The 16097-nt window shown below is 40.0% G+C and overlaps 1 protein-coding gene across 2 annotated transcripts; it reads left to right on the top strand.

Annotated features, from left to right (window-relative positions):
- Positions 1-2052: 2052 nt before the first annotated feature.
- Positions 2053-14083, top strand: LOC105027373 (UDP-glucuronosyltransferase 2A1-like). Of its 2 annotated transcripts, none has more exons than XM_010899465.5 (2): positions 2053-2509; positions 11713-14083. In XM_010899465.5, exons 1-2 carry the CDS (start codon positions 2413-2415, stop codon positions 13206-13208), a joined length of 1593 nt encoding a protein of 530 aa, XP_010897767.1. In that variant the 5' UTR covers positions 2053-2412; the 3' UTR covers positions 13209-14083. The 2 variants fall into 2 exon arrangements, with proteins under 2 accessions (XP_010897767.1, XP_019897308.1); XM_020041749.3 differs by having other exon boundaries at positions 2058-3118; positions 11698-13208.
- The last annotated feature ends 2014 nt before the right edge of the window (positions 14084-16097 follow it).

Raw genomic sequence — 16097 nt, 5'->3', positions numbered from 1 at the left:
GACTTTCTCCATTGATGTAAAAATATGTTTGAAGTAATTGCATACATTTAATGATTTGGACTTAAATGTAAAACTTAGTTAAGCACAACGCTCTGAACTGGAGTCTGGATTACTGGGGAGAAACCTGGTTCTGAGAACGAGGGAACAGAAATGTGAAAATCTAACAAAGTGTAGAGTTTAGTTACAGGATCACAAATTAAGCATCACAGCAATACATTTTACATACCAGCTCTGAAGTCTACAGATGGCTCAACATTTTCCTGGTTTTCTGGAATCGATCCAACTTCATTAGCATGTAGTGAAGTGAATGTCCTGTTTGTCCATCTCAAAATATTATTTTCCTTTTGGCCCAGTAACTAGACATTGTGACTAACAATGCATTTACCTTTAAAGCCAAAACGATTGACCAACAGTAGGTCTCTTGGGTGAAGATAACCGGTTATGCTCTGGTCAAGGTATCTGCAAGAAAACGTGAAAAAAACCGGATTGTTAACGTTAGGAATATACAGTAGCTATGCTGTGGGGGGGAAACATTATCAGCCAAATGTGGAACAGTCAAATTGTTAAAAATAAAATGTATTCATTGAGTGTTGTGATTCAAGTGAACACAGAATTTTCCTCAAACATAAAAAGTACAGCAGTTCAGAGAATTAGAAATCACAATTGCCTTAAATCCAGTACAGTAGCAACACAGCACAAAACTTGCTAGCCACAGTGTGCACTGTAACAAAGGCAAAACAGCATGTGCTAGCTAACACTACTAGCCACTCTAGCTACTGGACTAGCAGCATACTTGTTCAGGCAAACAAAATAATTTAAACATATATACATCGTTATTTTTGTAAGAAAACACTAAAAGTTAAACTTAAGTCTTTCTAGATGTAAAGCTTTTGCTACCTACTATAGTTCGTTAAAATTTTACATGTACATTGCGTAAACAAGGCTACTTTAGGTAGTTAGGCAAGAACAAAGATGAGATGACTACACATTTTAAATATATAATCTAAAAACAATGTAAACATAATATTGCCTTACACAAGAAGGAAACATGTACTTACTTAAACGATGGTAGTCTATGACTTTGCTAGCTAGCAAACTGCAGGCTGTAGTAACTCGCGATTGAACGACGAACTGATGCGAATGTGTGTCCAAACCAACATGGCTGGTTGATTTTGAGAGTAGCCTTGTATTTAAAAGCGGCTTGTCGCCGGACGGACGCAGTCCATTAGACCGAGGCAACAGCCAGAGAAAATGAAGCAGTCAGACCGCCGGATGATTGCCGGCGGCATCTCGCAAGAAATGGGAGTGACTTATTCGGCGGCAAACGTTTCATCCCCGCCAGCAGGACGCACCTATAGCCGACAGCTTAGGGCCGGCGGCAAAAAGAAGCCGTGCGGATATTTTATGCGATCTGGGACGTTATTAAAATGCAACAATATTAACAGCGTACTGCAAGGCTGGCAATAGTTTTCCTCATTTAAATAAATTTGGAACAATTGTCAAAGAAATACACACAACAGATTAACGTCGTGGCAAACGTTGAGACAATTATAATTGTGGTTAGGCTTACCACCTAAGCAGATACATTCACCTGCATACATTTCAGTAATTTAGCTGACCGATGCTCATATAGAACGACATAAGTCTACATTAAATATAACGTTACATACAATAGCAAGGCCACCTCTTGAGCGCTTATTTCGCAGAATATGTGTGGTAAAACGCCTTCTTCTCAAAAACAAAACATTAAATAAAAAACGTAGTCTATTCCAGCACGCCCCTATAATCATCAGATACATTTTCGGGAGACAGGAAACTACAAAAAAACAAACATTGGTTTCCATACATGTTGTGGGTACCTGTTGAATAAGTAATTTCTTCTAAAATAGATTTATTTTTCCATTGGGCGCTATATAGCAAAAAAACCGATTGGTAGGCTATTAATATACGTAAACAAGAACCAATATTATGGATATTTTCCTAAATATTTGACACATATAATTTGTTATTCGTATTACTTTGTTATTTTAATCAGTACATTGCGAATTTTGTTAAAAACCTTTTCCCGACATTTTTCCTACAAAACCCTGGCTTTCTACACGGAATTTAGGCAAGATAGCTTAGCACCGTTTGCGCTACAAGACAACTTGGGGTCATCTCCTAATAACTATAATGTCTCTGGTATCACATCAAGGTCGTTATAGAAACGCCAATTGTCCCGCTCTTAAAAGCGTGACTAATTGATTTTAGCCAAGCCCTTTTCTCAATTCCGCGTCAGCAAACAAAGCAAGTTCAAGGTTGGTTCGTTCAGTCGCTAAGTTTACTATTTAGTCCTAGAAATGCAGTTAATGATTGCTTGACTTTAAAAGGGGTTTTTAAGAGGCTTTGATTTCAACACGTTTCCAGGGAGTCATGATGACGCTGCCATTGTTTATCTCTGTTTGTTTGACTGCACAGTTATTTATCATATATGTTAACTGTGGAAACATTTTAGTTTGGCATACTGAAGGCAGTCATTGGATCAACCTCAAGCCAGTATTGGACACTTTGATAGACAGAGGACACATGGTTACAGTGCTGGTGCAGAATGCTTCTTTATACATGGAACCAACTGAAGAGGCTCGATTCAGCTACATACTTTTCAATGTCTCCTCAACCCTAGAGATGAGGCATTTGTTTGAGGAGTGGATGTACTTTCACATGTATGAGATTGATGATATGAGCTACATGCAGATCTATTGGAAGGGTTATCATCTTATGAAGAGAGGCATTAAGCTTTCTATAAAGTTCTGTAATGGACTCTTAAGATCAGAGACTGTCATGAGAAAGCTGAGAGAGCTCAAGTATGATGTCATGTTGGCCGATCCTATCTACCCCTGCAGTGAGCTGGTGGCTGAGGATCTGGGTATTCCTCTGGTCTATTCCCTGCACTTCTCTATTGCCCACACATGGGAGAGGCTCTGTGGGCAGATGCCTGCGCCCCCATCCTTTGTCCCTGGTGCCATGGTCAAGTTAACTGATGAAATGAGCTTTACTGAAAGACTGTGGAACTTCCTCTTCTATGCGTCCCAGGACATGATGGCATATGGATATTGGCAGGACATGGATGCTTACTACAGTGAAATTCGAGGGAAGCCATCAACCTATTGTGAGATGATGGGCAAAGCTGACATATGGCTGATCAGGACGTACTGGGACTTTGACTATCCTCGTCCTTTCTTGCCAAACTTCAAGTTTGTGGGCGGAATCCACTGCAAGCCAGCCAAAGCCTTACCTGCGGACATGGAGGAATTTGTGCAGAGCTCTGGAGACTACGGTATTGTGGTTTTCACCCTAGGATCCATGATCAAAAACCTCACTACAGAGAAGGCAAACATGATCGCCTCGGCCTTGGGACAGATCCCTCAAAATGTCCTGTGGAGCCTCAGTGGCCAGAAACCTGAGACACTGGCCCCGAATACCAGAGTCTATGACTGGATCCCCCAGAATGACCTGCTGGGACACCCCAAGACTAGAGCTTTCATCACCCACGGTGGAACCAACGGCATCTATGAGGCCATCTACCACGGAGTCCCCATGGTGGGGATTCCATTGTTTGCTGACCAACCAGACAACATGGTTCACATGAAGACCAAGGGAGCCGCAGTCATCATGGACTTCAACACCATGAAAACCCAGGATCTTGTAGATGGACTCAACACTGTGATCAATGAGCCGTCGTATAAGGAGAACGCAATGAGGTTGTCCAGAATCCACCATGACAGACCCATGAGTCCCAAAGATGAGGCAGTGTTCTGGGTAGAGTTCACCATGAGGAACAAAGGAGCAAAGTATTTGAGGGTCCAAGCCCATGACCTCACCTGGTACCAGTACCATAGCCTGGACGTGAGTGCCTTATTGCTGGCCTGTGTGCTGTTAATTTTTGTCTTTGTCAGATCATGCCTTTTCTGTGTCCAAAGGGGCTGGTATGAATCAAAGTCTAAACAGAAGACAGAGTGATCAGTTAAACATCAGCAAATGTTTATTGTTCTGTTCTTATGTATTTTTACTTGTAGAGTGAAGATCCATCTATATACAGTTTGACATTGTCAATTTTTTTTTCTCTGATTATTCATTTACAAAAACCAGTGAAATTGAAAGTATAACCGGCTTGATATTTAAATAAATGTGAAATTACATAGCTTGACCTTAACATTTGTTGTCTGTGAATCTTGTTTTATTATGAGGGTTTGAATCTTTAAGATTCACTCAAATGTTTGTTTGGTTTAAGCCAGTATTTGGGAATGTGGTGTTTCAGCAAAAATGGTTCTGTCCTACACACTACTACAAACAAATTGCTTGATGCTTTGACTTAACCAAAAAAATGTAGCGTTTAATCCACATGTAGAGCAATTATTGTATTTCTCCTATTTTAAGAATACAATGTGTAAAACATCATAAACATGTGGTGTGTTTAATACTCCAGGATGTTTCTTTATGTAGTATATTACCCTCAGAAACCTTGCAGTTACAAAAGACAGCTGGGAAGGGCTAGTGGGAGAGCAACATAAATGGGATTCAGCAAACCGTTTCACGTTACTCTAAAACAAATTTGTTCAATTACACACACACACAATGTAGTATCACAGATTTGGCCATTATAAAAGTACCCAGTCTGACTGAAAGGCGTGTGAAATGTGTTGGGTTTGAAACTACCATAGTTTGTGGTAGAGCTAAAACTGAGCAGTGACCACAAACCAGTGTCTGACTTAAATAGACCCAAACTTAAGCTGCCAACATGTCAACTTCTGGAGTGGTGTATGTGTTTTCTTTAAATATAGGAAATATGCTATAAATAGTTCCATTATGTGCTGTATATACTTAAAGTATGAGAGGCTTTAGATGAACATCAACCTTGTTATTTTTTTGCACACTAATTGTTTGCAGGTGTTTGTTACTTATGATGCATTGCAACTTCTTTCCCCATCTCATGAGAGAAACATGCAATTATGTCTATAACCCTGGGTCCTTGAAGAAAGAACAAATATGGGTGTATAGGCTTTCACTACATGTACAATGTTAATGAATGACTCCATCAACCTTTCAAGGCTAATGAGAGTTTAAGCTGGACTGTAAGCCCAGCCTTCCAGGTGACACTATAATCACAGCTCTGGCCTCCCCACAAAGATTGTAGTCCTTTCTTAATGGCACCTTGATGGTATTGTGCCCTTCGTTTTCAGGGAACCAGGATTGTGGACCTAATTTAAAGTTTGCTTCCAAATTGTCACTTCAGTAAACAAAAAAAGAACTGTAAGGAAATGCACAGTGTGCAGCAGAACCTCATGTATTCCCACATCACTGAAATACTGTGCACTCTGTCCACTGTTGGTTCAAGTAGGCATTAACAAAAAACTGACTGCGTTGCCAGGGACTAACCACAGTGGTGGAAGAAGGCACAAGGCCAGTGACTTTCAAAAGGGATACAAACACTTTATTTAAAAAAATAATAATAATGTTTACATATTTTAGCTAAATGTGACTGTACATTTTGGTTGAAAGAATGAGGTTACCTTCCAACATTAACGCAACCCCCATCAGTGCCATGTTAATACACTACATAGAAAATGCTGATCGTCTGTGACAGACATACACTCACCTAAAGGATTATTAGGAACACCTGTTAAATTTCTCATTAATGCAATTATCTAATCAACCAATCACATGGCAGTTGCTTCAATGCATTTAGGGGTGTGGTCCTGGTCAAGACAATTTCCTGAACTCCAAACTGAATGTCAGAATGGGAAAGAAAAAATGATTTAAGCAATTTTGAGCGTGGCATGGTTGTTGGTGCCAGACGGGCCGGTCTGAGTATTTCACAATCTGCTCAGTTACTGCGATTTTCACGCGCAACCATTTCTAGGGTTTACAAAGAATGGTGTGAAAAGGGAAAAACATCCAGTATGCGGCAGTCCTGTGGGTGAAAATGCCTTGTTGATGCTAGAGATCAGAGGATAATGGGCCAACTGATTCAAGCTGATAGAAGAGCAACTTTGACTGAAATAACCACTCGTTACAACCGAGGTATGCGGCAAAGCATTTGTGAAGCCACAACACGCCCAACCTTGAGGCGGATGGGCTACAACAGCAGAAGACCCCACCGGGTACCACTCATCTCCACTACAAATAGGAAAAAGAGGCTACAATTTGCACGAGCTCACCAACATTGGACAGTTGAAGACTGGAAGAATGTTGCCTGGTCTGATGAGTCTTGATTTCTGTTGAGACATTCAGATGGTCAGAATTTGGCGTGAACAGAATGAGAACATGAATCCATCATGCCTTGTTACCACTGTGCAGGCTGGTGGTGGTGGTGTAATGGTGTGGGGGATGTTTTCTTGGCAAACTTTAGGCCCCTTAGTGCCAATTGGGCATCGTTTAAATGCCACAGCCTACCTGAGCATTGTTTCTGACCATGTCCATCCCTTTATGACCACCATGTACCCATCCTCTGATGGCTACTTCCAGCAGGATAATGTACCATGTCACAAAGCTTGAATCATTTCAAATTGGTTTCTTGAACATGACAATGAGTTCACTGCACTGAAATGGCCCCCACAGTCACCAGATCTCAACCCAATAGAGCATCTTTGGGATGTGGTGGAACGGGAGCTTCGTGCCCTGGATGTGCATCCCACAAATCTCCATCAACTGCAAGATGCTATCCTATTAATATAGGCCAACATTTCTAAAGAATGCTTGCAGCACCTTGTTGAATCAATACCATGTAGAATTAAGGCAGTTCTGAAGGCGAAAGGGGGTCAAAAACAGTATTAGTATGGTGTTCCTAATAATCCTTTAGGTGAGTGTATAATAGCCTCAGTCTGCTTTAGTAAAGCCATAATGAAGAAGCCAATTGTTGCTTCGTTCCATATGCACAATGTCAACATAGCTAGATCACCAGTTGGAGGTGGCACATACTTCACATCCAAACCATACTTACTTTCAAGATTAGACACTGCTTACAAAACTAGCTAAGCACTTCATTTATAATCCAAACACCAGAGCCATGCAAGCAGCGCTAAGGTCAGCTCCCTCAGATGGTACAGGGGAGCTCACTGCCACCCTCAATGCTCCTTCAGTTAAGCCTGGAGATCCAGCGACTATAAAGGAGATTGCACTGTCTGTCAGCACTCTGATGAGCGTGCAAAGGACCGTGTCAGGCAGGTATCGAACCTCTATGGGGCTGCCACCTCGAATGATTGTTGACTTCATAGTTTGTGAGACAATTATGCAGGACATTGTGTGTTTGACTGGAGGAGGGCTGACGATTGACAACGGTAGGGCTGACGATTGACAAGGGGAGTGCTGATGATTGACAAGGGGAGGGCTGATGATTGACAAGGGGAGGACTGACAATTGACATGGAGAGGGCTGATGATTGACCAGGGGAGTGCTTATGATTGACCAGGGGAGGGCTGATGACTGAGGAGGAGGAAGAACAGAGTTTCTGGGGAGGAATGATAATGTTCCTAATATGGATGCTGTAGTGGAGAGCCACGGAGCTTCATCCCCATGACAAACCGCTTGGTAAGTCAAGGGAAGATAAGCCCCCTACTGCAGTGGTGCATGATACTGACGTTGTTCATGATGCTTGAGGTGCGGTCTGCCAACATGTACTGTATTATAGGCGGTAGGAGCATCAAATCCCCAAAAGCCAAACCTCTGGGTATAGCCGCATGGGGAAGGATAATCTTCTCCGACCAACTATCCAACACAAAGTTGTTGATGTCTTGTGGTTGCAGTCTGACCAGCGTCAAACATACCAGTGGGCTAACATAACGGGAAAGCCTTCAACCGAAGCATAACGTCTCCCCTCATGTTTTACCCAATATTCACCACCGGGAAAAGAAATTAAGGAGATAATCAGGAACCCCTGGTAAATTTTGATAAGATGGGCTTCAGTTGTTGACCCACAACTGAAGCCCATCTTTAAGCATTCTGTACATTTGATCTATAAAAAAGCATCAAATGTAAAAGATATTGTGGTTAAATCTGCCTACCACAACCACTTATTTCCATTAAGGTTTCCTATTTATTTGAAATATACCTGTGATATCTTACACAGAGAAAAACCACACGTCTTCAAACCCATATTTGTGAGAACCGCAGGAATGTACCAGAGAAGAAAACTATTGCTGTTCATTCTTCACAGGTCTGACACTATTATATCACTTAGGTATACTAGGATCGGAAGGGTGTTAAGATGTCACCCAGAGGAGATATTTAGAGAAAACTAACTTAAAACCCTTTAATGTCCTCATTAACAAAAAAGCAATGGAAAAATTATTTATTAACAACAACAATCAAAGTTTTTGATTTTTTTTTACAGACCCAATAGTTTTTTAATTTTAGTCCTCTCCCAAACGGTTGAGATGTTGCTTCACGGTAAAAGTATCAAAAATAAATGAGTGTATCAATGCTCAGTTTATGGAAGCCATGGCTATCTCTCCAACAATAAATGCTGAGTCAGTTGATGTACTCCTCGATCATTTTAATACCAAAATATTGAATGTCATGGATCGTGTTGCACCGGTAAAGGTAAAGAAAACTATGAGCAAACAAAAAACACCATGGAGAACCACCATGATGGTAAGCGCCCTGAAAAGAGAATGTATGAAAGCAGAATGTAAGTGGAGGAAAACTAAACTTCAAATTCACTATGACATCTATAAACAAAGCCTTGGTAGCTTCAACAATGAGTTACGCAGGGCCAGACAGCAACATTTATCGGGAATGATCACCAAGAATATCAATAATACCTGCACTCTATTTGTCATGGTCGACAAGCTTACAAACCCAATAAAGCAGATAGCATCAGAACTCATGTCCACTGTGAAATGTAATGAATTTGTGTGTTTCTTTAGTGAAAAAATTGTAAGTATTAGACGGACCATCAGAACTACACAGTCTAACAAGGACTCTGTACCGTCACCATGATCACCAAGACATAACCTGGTTATTATGTCGCAATTTAATACAATTGATAAAAAATCCCTAGAAGAAACAGTTCTTAAAGTTTCCACTTGTTGTCTCGACACACTGCCATCAGACTATTAACAATTGACCTGCAAATAGTTAATAGCTCTCTGCAATCAGGCATTTCCCCAACGTCTCTAAAAACAGCTGCCATTAAGCCCCTGTTAAAAAAGAGAACACTGGATGCATCAATAATGAACAACTATAGACCTGTATCAAATCTTCCTTTTATAGCCAAGATCATTGAGAAGGTTGTCTTCAATCAACTCAGCAATTTTGAAAACGGCCCTGATTAAAGTTTTAAATGATATATGGCTGAATACTGTTTCAGATAAAATAACAGTTCTAGTTCTATTATCACATTTGACACTGTAGATCATAGAACACTTATAGATAGGCTGGAAAACTGGGTAGGACTCTCTGGGACAGTCCTTGATTGGTTCAGATCTTATCTAGATGGCAGGAGTTACTTTATCACCATTGGTAATCATGAATCTGATACGGTGGCTATGACATGTGGAGTTCCACAGGGATCAGTTCTCCGACCGCTTCTGTTCAATCTATATATGCTACCTCTGGGCCAAATTCTATAGAACAACAACATTAACTACCACAGCTATGCCGATGATACTCAAATATATATGACTCTCGAACCGTATGACAACAGCTCAATAGACTCTCTGTGTCACTGTATAGAGCACATAAATACCTGGATGAACCAAAATTGTCTACAATTAAACCAAGATAATTATTGTGTTTGGCAACAAAAATAAAAGAACAAGTATTAGTAAAGAGCTGGATTCTCTGGCCCTTAAAACCAGGGAACAAGTGGGTAATCTTGGTGTTCTGAAAGATTCAGACCTCACATTTAACAGTCATACCAAATCGGTCACCAAAACAGCATTCTATCATCTAAAAAATATAGCCAGAATCAAAGGCCTGGTGTCCCAAAAAGACCAAGAGAAGCTCATCCATGCTTTTATCTCTAGTAGGGTTGACTATGAATCTCTGAATGGTTTAAGACCTGAATACATTTTGGATATGTTTGGAGAATATAAACCGAGCAGGGCTCTTAGATCCATGAACACAGGTCAGCTAGAAGAGCCTAGAGTCCAAACTAAACATGGAGAAGCTGTGTTTAGCAGTTATTCTGTACACAACTGGAATAAATTACCAGAAGTTCTTAGACATGCACCAAACGTATACATATTTGAATCCAGGTCAAAAACACTTCTCTTCTCACGTGCCTATGACTGAGCTCTTAGACTCACTTAAACTGAACCCCACGGTTTAGACTTACAGCTTTTATAGCTTCCTGTGTTTTTATCATGTTTTATTTAGTTTTATTCTATTTCTATTTCTTATTCTATGTTTTATTATTATGCTGTATTATATATTTCTTTTCTTGATTTTTTGTTATTAAATGTATATTTTGCTGTCTTTTGCCAATCATAATTGAAGTTCTGGTGCTATCAGAGGAATAACCTCTGTGTAAATGTCCAAATGGCCAAATCATTTTTATAATTAGAATTCGATTGAACATGCATTTAAATTGCTGAGGAGAAACCTGAAACTCCCCAAAACAAGCTACAGCTCAAACTGTCTTTGGAAAACATCTCAAAGGATAATACCAAGAGTTTGGAAATGGGTCACATACTCACTGCTGTTTTTGAGTGCTAGGGATTTGCGAATAAATTCTAGCTTTTATACTTCTTACATTTGCTTTCAGTTACATTCTCCCAATATTTATGCTCACATGAAATGGGGGGATATAACTCTGACAGTGCTGTTATTCTTAGTTGCTAAAACATATAAGTATTGAAACAAACAGAAACAAAAGGGGACATATTGTCCTTTTACCTCATATTAATATTTTAATTGTACTTTTGAATGTCTTATGTGTACAGCAAAAATAGCAGATGTCCCTTCACTGTTCCAATACCTATGAAGAGCATTGTAGGTGGACTTGTAAATTATGCTTATAAATGACACCACTCACCAAGCGTGACACAGTGTGACTCAGCTAAATTATTTGTCCCCTAAATTATATAAGACCCCTGACTAACATTCTGACCAACCCCTGACTACTGTAATGTATCAGTGTGGCGCTAGGGAGCGCCATTCAGAAATGTGACTCTAGTTTTAGTTGTAATGTCCATTCTCAGCCACCGTACCTGCTCTGGGTGGGGTTTTGTTGTTGACAGAGAGTTGGCAGAAGCAGGATAAAGTAACACAGCGTGAAGTGAACAGCGTCTCAGTCACTGAGTCACAGTATATTACAACTACTACGCTCTTGTCCAGGATGTTGGGAAGATTTTGGTCTCATTGGTAACTATTGTTTCCCAACAGGGCAAACTGGTGGTAGCTAGAGAAGCTGGATTAATGTTTATGTATGCTTGAAGAGAGCCAACAACTACACAACCATGATTGTGTAATGTTTGCTTTTACTAATCACATCCAAAAACCAAGCAGCTGGCTCACCTATTATATTATATATCACATAAGTGCTAAAGTCCAACCAAGTTCAACTTCTGTTAATAATTATTAGAATTTTCAGGGTTTAAAAGGTCTTAGAAGATATCCCAACATTTTCTGTCAGAATGAAGCTGCCATGGTATATTTCTGTTTGTGCGATTGTTCAGTTATGTTTCACAGTAAATGTTAACTGTGGAAACATTTTAGTTTGGCATTCTGAAGGCAGTCATTGGATCAACCTCAAGCCAGTATTGGACACTTTGATAGACAGAGGACACAGGGTTACAGTGCTGGTGCAGAATGCTTCTTTATACATGGACCCAACTGAAGAGGCTCGCTTCATCTATGAACCGTTCAACGTCTCCACCTCAATCCAAGAGATGACCTACTTTTTTGAGAATATGATACATTTTCACATGCATGAGATAGACCATCTGAGCTACTTGCAGATCCATTGGAAGGGATATCATCTTATGAAAAGTGAGTTCAAATTTTCCATTAAGATCTGTGATGGAGTGTTAAGATCAGAGACTATCATGGGAAAGCTGAGAAGGCAAAAGTATGATGTCATGTTAGCCGATCCTATCTACCCCTGCAGTGAGCTAGTGGCTGAGGTTCTGGGCATTCCTCTGGTCTACTCCCTGCGTTTCTCTATTGCTAACATGTGGGAGAGGCTCTGTGGGCAGATGCCTGCGCCCCCATCCTTTGTCCCTGGTGCCATGGTCAAGTTAACTGACAAAATGAGCTTTACTGAAAGACTGTGGAACTTCCTCTTCTATGTGTCCCAGGACATGATGGCATATGGATATTGGCAGGACATGGATGCTTACTACAGTGAAATTCGAGGGAAGCCATCAACATATTGTGAGATGATGGGCAAAGCTGACATATGGCTGATCAGGACGTACTGGGACTTTGACTATCCTCGTCCTTTCTTGCCAAACTTCAAGTTTGTGGGCGGAATCCACTGCAAGCCAGCCAAACCCTTACCTGCAGACATGGAGGAATTTGTGCAAAGCTCTGGAGACTACGGTATTGTGGTTTTCACCCTGGGATCCATGATCAAAAACCTAACCACAGAGAGGGGAAACATGATCGCCTCGGCCTTGGGACAGATCCCTCAAAAGGTCCTTTGGAGGCTCAGCGGACAAAAACCTGAGACACTGGCCCCGAATACCAGAGTCTATGACTGGATCCCCCAGAATGACCTGCTGGGACACCCCAAGACTAGAGCTTTCATCACCCACGGTGGAACCAACGGCATCTATGAGGCCATCTACCACGGGGTCCCCATGGTGGGGATTCCATTGTTTGCTGACCAGCCAGACAACATGGTTCACATGAAGACCAAGGGAGCCGCAGTCATCATGGACTTCAACACCATGAAAACCCAGGATCTTGTAGATGGACTCAACACTGTGATCAATGAGCCGTTGTATAAGGAGAATGCAATGAGGTTGTCCAGAATCCACCATGACAGACCCATGAGTCCCAAAGATGAGGCAGTGTTCTGGGTAGAGTTCACCATGAGGAACAAAGGAGCAAAGCATTTGAGGGTCCAAGCCCATGACCTCACCTGGTACCAGTACCATAGCCTGGACGTATTCACCTTCCTACTGGCCATCACAATTTTCCTCACACTCCTCCTCGTCAAATCATGCCTCTTCTGTTTCCGATGGTGCTGTTATGGAGTAAAGTCTAAACGGAAAACAGAGTGATCAGTTAAACATCAGCTAATTAACTTCACTAAACTGAACTTTTACTTGTCTTAGTGAGCCCTCAACTAAGTAGTTTATATGCTGGCAAGAACATTGTACTCATCAACCAATCAAATTTAATATGTACATTTGTAACAAAGTGCTTACACAGATACACAGCTTAAAATCCTAAAGAGAGAGGCGAACAGAAAAGTGTCACATTTAGGAAAAACTCTGATGTAAGGTTAGAACCTAGGAAGAGATCCAGAAAGCACCCAGACTCTGCTGAGTAGCCAGTCCTTTTTTAGCTGTACATGGTGATGATTATGAGTACATTAACTAGAGGATCACATCAATATTGTTTTTGCATGCAGATGGCCAGTGGGTCAATAAATACAGGCAGGCTGTGGCCAGAGTCTTAATAGGTGAGGGAGATATTTATCTACAGTAAATGTAACTAATTTGGTTAGTACTGGATGACTGGTCATTATCTGGATGTCACTGTGACATAAATTAAAGACAAACTTGTGTGAAGTACAAGTTGTCAAACAGTTTTGGGTTGGGGCGCTTCCCACCGACTGTCCCTATCAAATGCCAACAGACTTGCGTCACCAGGCAGCTGTATCACATATCGCTGGCTGATACTCCATACTCTATACGCAAATTTGTTTCATCCCATTAATGTAGCAAATTTGTTTCCTCCTTGATTGTATTTGAGTAGGATAGCAGCTGACAGGAGAAAGAATGTATAATATGTTAACTATAGCTGTGAGACAGTCCCACAAGCAAGTATTATATAGTGACATATATTTTGAAAAGACATATATTTAATATGTGCCTATATATTTTTTTAACATATACACGTGTATTATATGTATTGCTAATGTATGGCCATATATTTCATGCATATATTTACATATTCGATTTTAGCCATTTTCAAATATGTTTTAATATATCTTAAATACAAAATTATAGTTGGTAATATGCATTTAACATTTACATCTGAGTGATATATTTCCATATTTGTATTGTTTCACACTGTCATGTGTTTATTATGTTATCTAGCCAATTCTTTGAAGAACTTTTACAGAGAGGGATAGCATTCATATTACTGTGTTAAAATGTATGCATATTGTTTTTATAATAAGTCTCTTATGAAATGTAAACTTGGAGTACAAAGTGGTTCATTATATTGAAACTGAAAAGGCGAAAAAATATATGACATGCATTGTATTATCATATTGTGAAATGCGCAAGTTATATATTTCATTAACATATTCAGGGCACATATGTAAATATATTTTGAGAAATCTTCTGCATATATGTGCAAATATGTTTTTCATGAGTCTTCCGTATGGGGTCTATTGAGAATTGAGGAAAAAAGTTAGCAATGCAAGCAACACAATGTGGGGCACAGTATTTTGGCTACTGCTTGTGGAGCACTCGAGGGAAGTAGCCAAAGCCCGACCACAGTGACCACTGAAGTAGGTGTACTGTAGCATTAACTTGACTGCAAAATTGACTGCAATTACTCCTATAAGAAATAATGATTTGGAACACCTTTTTTTCCATTTTTAAATGATCACTGAAGTTTTTGGACATAAGCGTAGATAGCTGGGCCTTTGATGACGTCTGGCTAAATTCGTTGAATCTCTTCGTCCCCACTTGACTCTCTAGCTGTGACATACGTCAACAATTTGTTCACCGTAGCATAATCCTGTGTGTGTGTCTGTGTGTGTGTGTGGTATGTTGAAAGTGTGAGTGAAATCCTGTATTGATTATAATTAACCAGAATGAATCCCTATATCCAGTCTTCATTCAGCCCGAAATGAGAATGTTGCATGCTTACAATCTATGCTCTAATTATATACTTTAGATCCAGAAGGCCCCTTTCAGTCTTTAAACACTCCTTTGAAGATCCCAACTATTTGCATGTATTGAAACATTAAAGACTAGATATTGATTTGGAATTAGACATCTTCCTCGCTAAGCCATTACTAATGTGCCTAAGCACCCCACAGACAAGGTCACTGACTGGGCTGACTTATCGAAGAGACTAAAAAGATGGCCTCCAGTTTGACCATGGATTCAAAATGTCTAATTTGGTTGTGAATGAGTAGCCACTAAAAGTCACTCAACTGTCAATGTCAGCTAACATTGTTTTAAATGATAGTTATCATTTACAGCTCAACCTGAGGTAAAAACCTGTGAAGCAGCCTTAACCTCCACTGATTTGGTTAGTCCTTCTCACTCAGATTAAAGTGGCAAAATATGTAGATATGCAGAAAAAGGTTTCTGAAAGCCTGCGTTGAGTTTTACTCAGTAGCACATCTTTAATGTCTACGTAAGCATTAAGTACTGATGGGGTGTTAAATATGGCTGATATATGACGGCAATTATATATCAGTTACCAACAAAATTAGAACAGTGAAAATATACAGTACCAGTCAAAAGTTTGGACACATCTACTCATTCAAAGGTATTTCTTTAGTTTTACTATTTTCCACATTGTAGAATAATAGCGAAGACATAAACAGTGAAATAACACACGGAATCATGTAGTAACCAAAAAAGTGTTAAACAAATCTAAATACATTGAGTGGCTACTTTGAGGAATGTACTATATGAAATGTATTTTGATTTGATTCCAGAACTGGTGCTGTAAGTGATGTCAAGCCTGTGATATTTTGTCTCATATACCACTACTCTCAGCCAATAAACATTCCAGATTACAACTGCCTGCTTTATTATGTCTGATATACCACAACTTCAGATAATCAGCATTCAGGGTTCAAACCTCCTAATTTATAATAATGTACATCCAGACTCCTATTTCATTGTACATACAATAACTACCTCTGTTTATGATTGAGGGGGTGTAGGTGGAGCACTGCTCCATTTGACTAATTG

This window comes from Esox lucius, chromosome 21 (assembly GCF_011004845.1).
Source record: "Esox lucius isolate fEsoLuc1 chromosome 21, fEsoLuc1.pri, whole genome shotgun sequence".
Taxonomy (NCBI): domain Eukaryota; kingdom Metazoa; phylum Chordata; class Actinopteri; order Esociformes; family Esocidae; genus Esox; species Esox lucius.
Note: the sequence above shows the minus strand (reverse complement) of the source record. Positions and strands in the feature narration are given on the sequence as shown.

Excerpts from the sequence above, each read along its gene's own strand:
- LOC105027373 (XM_020041749.3), top strand. The coding sequence starts at position 2,413 with ATGATGACGCTGCCATTGTTTATCTCTGTTTGTTTGACTGCACAGTTA. Across the intron at positions 3,119-11,697 it reads GGACATGGATGCTTACTACA|TTTGGCATTCTGAAGGCAGT; the intron begins GTGAAATTCGAG and ends GAAACATTTTAG.